The 2,653-nt window shown below is 42.4% G+C and overlaps 1 protein-coding gene across 1 annotated transcript; it reads right to left on the reverse strand.

Moving 5' to 3' along the window:
• Window positions 1-459: 459 nt before the first annotated feature.
• On the reverse strand, window positions 460-2,293 carry LOC138358147 (protein LIAT1-like). The gene is made up of 2 exons (XM_069315649.1): window positions 2,197-2,293; window positions 460-1,193 (listed from the first exon to the last, which is right to left on the reverse strand). Exons 1-2 carry the CDS (start codon window positions 2,291-2,293, stop codon window positions 460-462), a joined length of 831 nt encoding a protein of 276 aa, XP_069171750.1.
• Between the last annotated feature and the right edge of the window lie 360 nt (window positions 2,294-2,653).

Here is a 2,653-nt window from a genome sequence, read left to right on the forward strand (position 1 = left end):
CCTGGTCGAGGACCGGGCCGCGGGGACACTAAAGCCCCGAAATCATCTCAAGATAATCTCCTAGGGCCCAGATGAATGGAAGGTAAGAATATGCTCCTTTGAACACTAGCTTTACGCTACAGCTGTGTCCAGAATATATGTTCGGGGGATCACAAGGCACTCTATTACAGATTCTCGAAGGACTTACAGAGATAAGGTATTACTACTTAATACTCCCTGCTATAACATGTATTAGAATGATTACACTCTCAGGAAGATGAAATTACGAGTTAAATCCTGTGACTTATTTAAAAAAATACAAACTTTGCTAATAAAAATATTACAGATACAATGGAGAAGATCTCAAAGATACAGGGAGAAAAACAAGAGTTCAGAAAAAAAAACATTTTATTTCGTCACTCTAAGCCAGACCCGTAGACTAAATTTTTCAAAGTGACCTTTGGAATTTAGATATTTTCTTTATTTTCGTGCGAAAGTGTAAACTTCTTTTCGAACAAGGAAAGGTAAACTTTCCATAATACATGCAGAATTTAGAAGTTGTTTCACTCTACTGAAGTAGATCTTCAACAGTCGAATAGTTACTTTACATGGAAGTAGTTTACCCACACTGAAATAGTTCCACAACTCAGAAAAAATAGTATTTACAACAGCAGCTTCGGCTTCTACAATATAAACAACAACAGCTTCGGCTTCTACAATTAAAGCAACAACAGCTTCGGCTTCTACAATAAAAGCAACAACAGCTTCGGCTTCTACAATAAAAGCAACAACAGCTTCGGCTTCTACAATAAAAGCAACAACAGCTTCGGCTTCTACAATATAAGCAACAGCAGCTTCGGCTTCTACAATAAAAGCAACAACAGCTTCGGCTTCTACAATATAAGCAACATCAGCTTCGGCTTCTACAATAAAAGCAACAACAGCTTCGGCTTCTACAATAAAAGCAACAACAGCTTCGGCTTCTACAATATAAGCAACAGCAGCTTCGGCTTCTACAATAAAAGCAACAACAGCTTCGGCTTCTACAATATAAGCAACAACAGCTTCGGCTTCTACAATATAAGCAACAACAGCTTCGGCTTCTACAATATAAGCAACAACAGCTTCGGCTTCTACAATATAAGCAACAACAGCTTCGGCTTCTACAATATAAGCAACAACAGCACCAAAATCATTATCCTCAACAACATCAACTACAAGAACAATCAGTGATGTCTCACGAACCTTACATCACATTCACATGTAGAAATCTGTCAGGAGACATCAACAGGACTCTACATAGGAACAACAGGATTCTACATAGGAACAACAGGATTCTACATAGGAACAACAGGACTCTACACAGTAACACCAGGACTCTACACAGTAACAACAGGACTCTACACAGTAACAACAGGACTCTACATAGGAACACCAGGACTCTACACAGTAACACCAGGACTCTACACAGTAACAACAGGACTCTACATAGGAACACCAGGACTCTACATAGGAACAAAACTCCCACAAAGGCATTACAGTTATGCTCCTACCCCTTAGTTCCCTGTGATTACTATCAGAGACTACTGGACAGAAAAACTGAAAATCTCAACTGAGGGGCCATTAATCTCTTAAGGAGGTGAGAGCTGGGAGAGAGAATGGGGGTTAGGGGGGATGGACGAATGGAGGAGAGAAGAGAAAGGGATGGGATAGGAAAGGAGGCAAGGATAGGTGGACGAGGACGTTGATTTGGATGTAGAGACAGGGTGAGAAAGGAGATTTGAAAGGTATCAGGGATTGGTGAGGAGGAGGAAGACAGATGATATTGTGGTACAGAGGACCTCGAGGAGGACAGACGAAAGTAGAGAAGAAAAGAGATGGTGGGATTGATAAGAATGAGGGATGAAATTGCAGTAGAGAGGGAGCTTAAGAGAGAAAATGGAGAATGGGCAACGGGGGGGGGGGGGTGCTGAGAGGTGTTGCAATGTATTGACTGAAACATTAGCACCTGCAAGACATTTGCAACTTGCCGGGAGGGAAGGAAGGGGGAACAGGGTGTGTGTTGAGTGCCTGCAAGACGTTGCCACGTATAAGAGTGGAAAGATGGCGACACAGGTCGGTCGCGTTGCGAAAGTTGCCATGAATAATTGCAGTAATTATTTCAGGGGAGGAAGGAGGAGGAAGGTTTTTGCCTGCTGTTGCAGTAGCCTCATCCACCTCCTCCTGCTGCTGCTGCTCCTGCTGCTGTATCCCTCATTGGCTGAGCCCTGGGAACAGCTCGTCTGCTGCAGGAAAAACCCAGCAAGAGCAACATAATGAAAACAGGTCCCAGGGGGAACGGGAGACCATCAAGGAGATACGCAATAAAAGTGAATCACGGGTGCAAGGGGACAGCAGGACGTTGCACAAGGATAGGAACAACCTCCTTCAGTCAGCTACAGGAAAACAAATAATAATTATGAAAAGAAAGCACCAAGCCCCATGGGGCACTAGAGAAAACACCCACATGAGTAAATATACAACATAAAATGTTACCACAGGGGCCCTTTATACAATGAACATTTTCAGGAAATGGAAAATTTCAGGAAATGGAACATTTCAGGAAATGGAAAATTTCAGGAAATGGAAAATTTCAGGAAATGGAAAATTTCAGGAAATGGACAATTTCAGCAAA

The sequence above is a fragment of the Procambarus clarkii genome, chromosome 82 (genome assembly GCF_040958095.1).
Source record: "Procambarus clarkii isolate CNS0578487 chromosome 82, FALCON_Pclarkii_2.0, whole genome shotgun sequence".
Taxonomy (NCBI): Eukaryota; Metazoa; Arthropoda; class Malacostraca; order Decapoda; family Cambaridae; genus Procambarus; species Procambarus clarkii.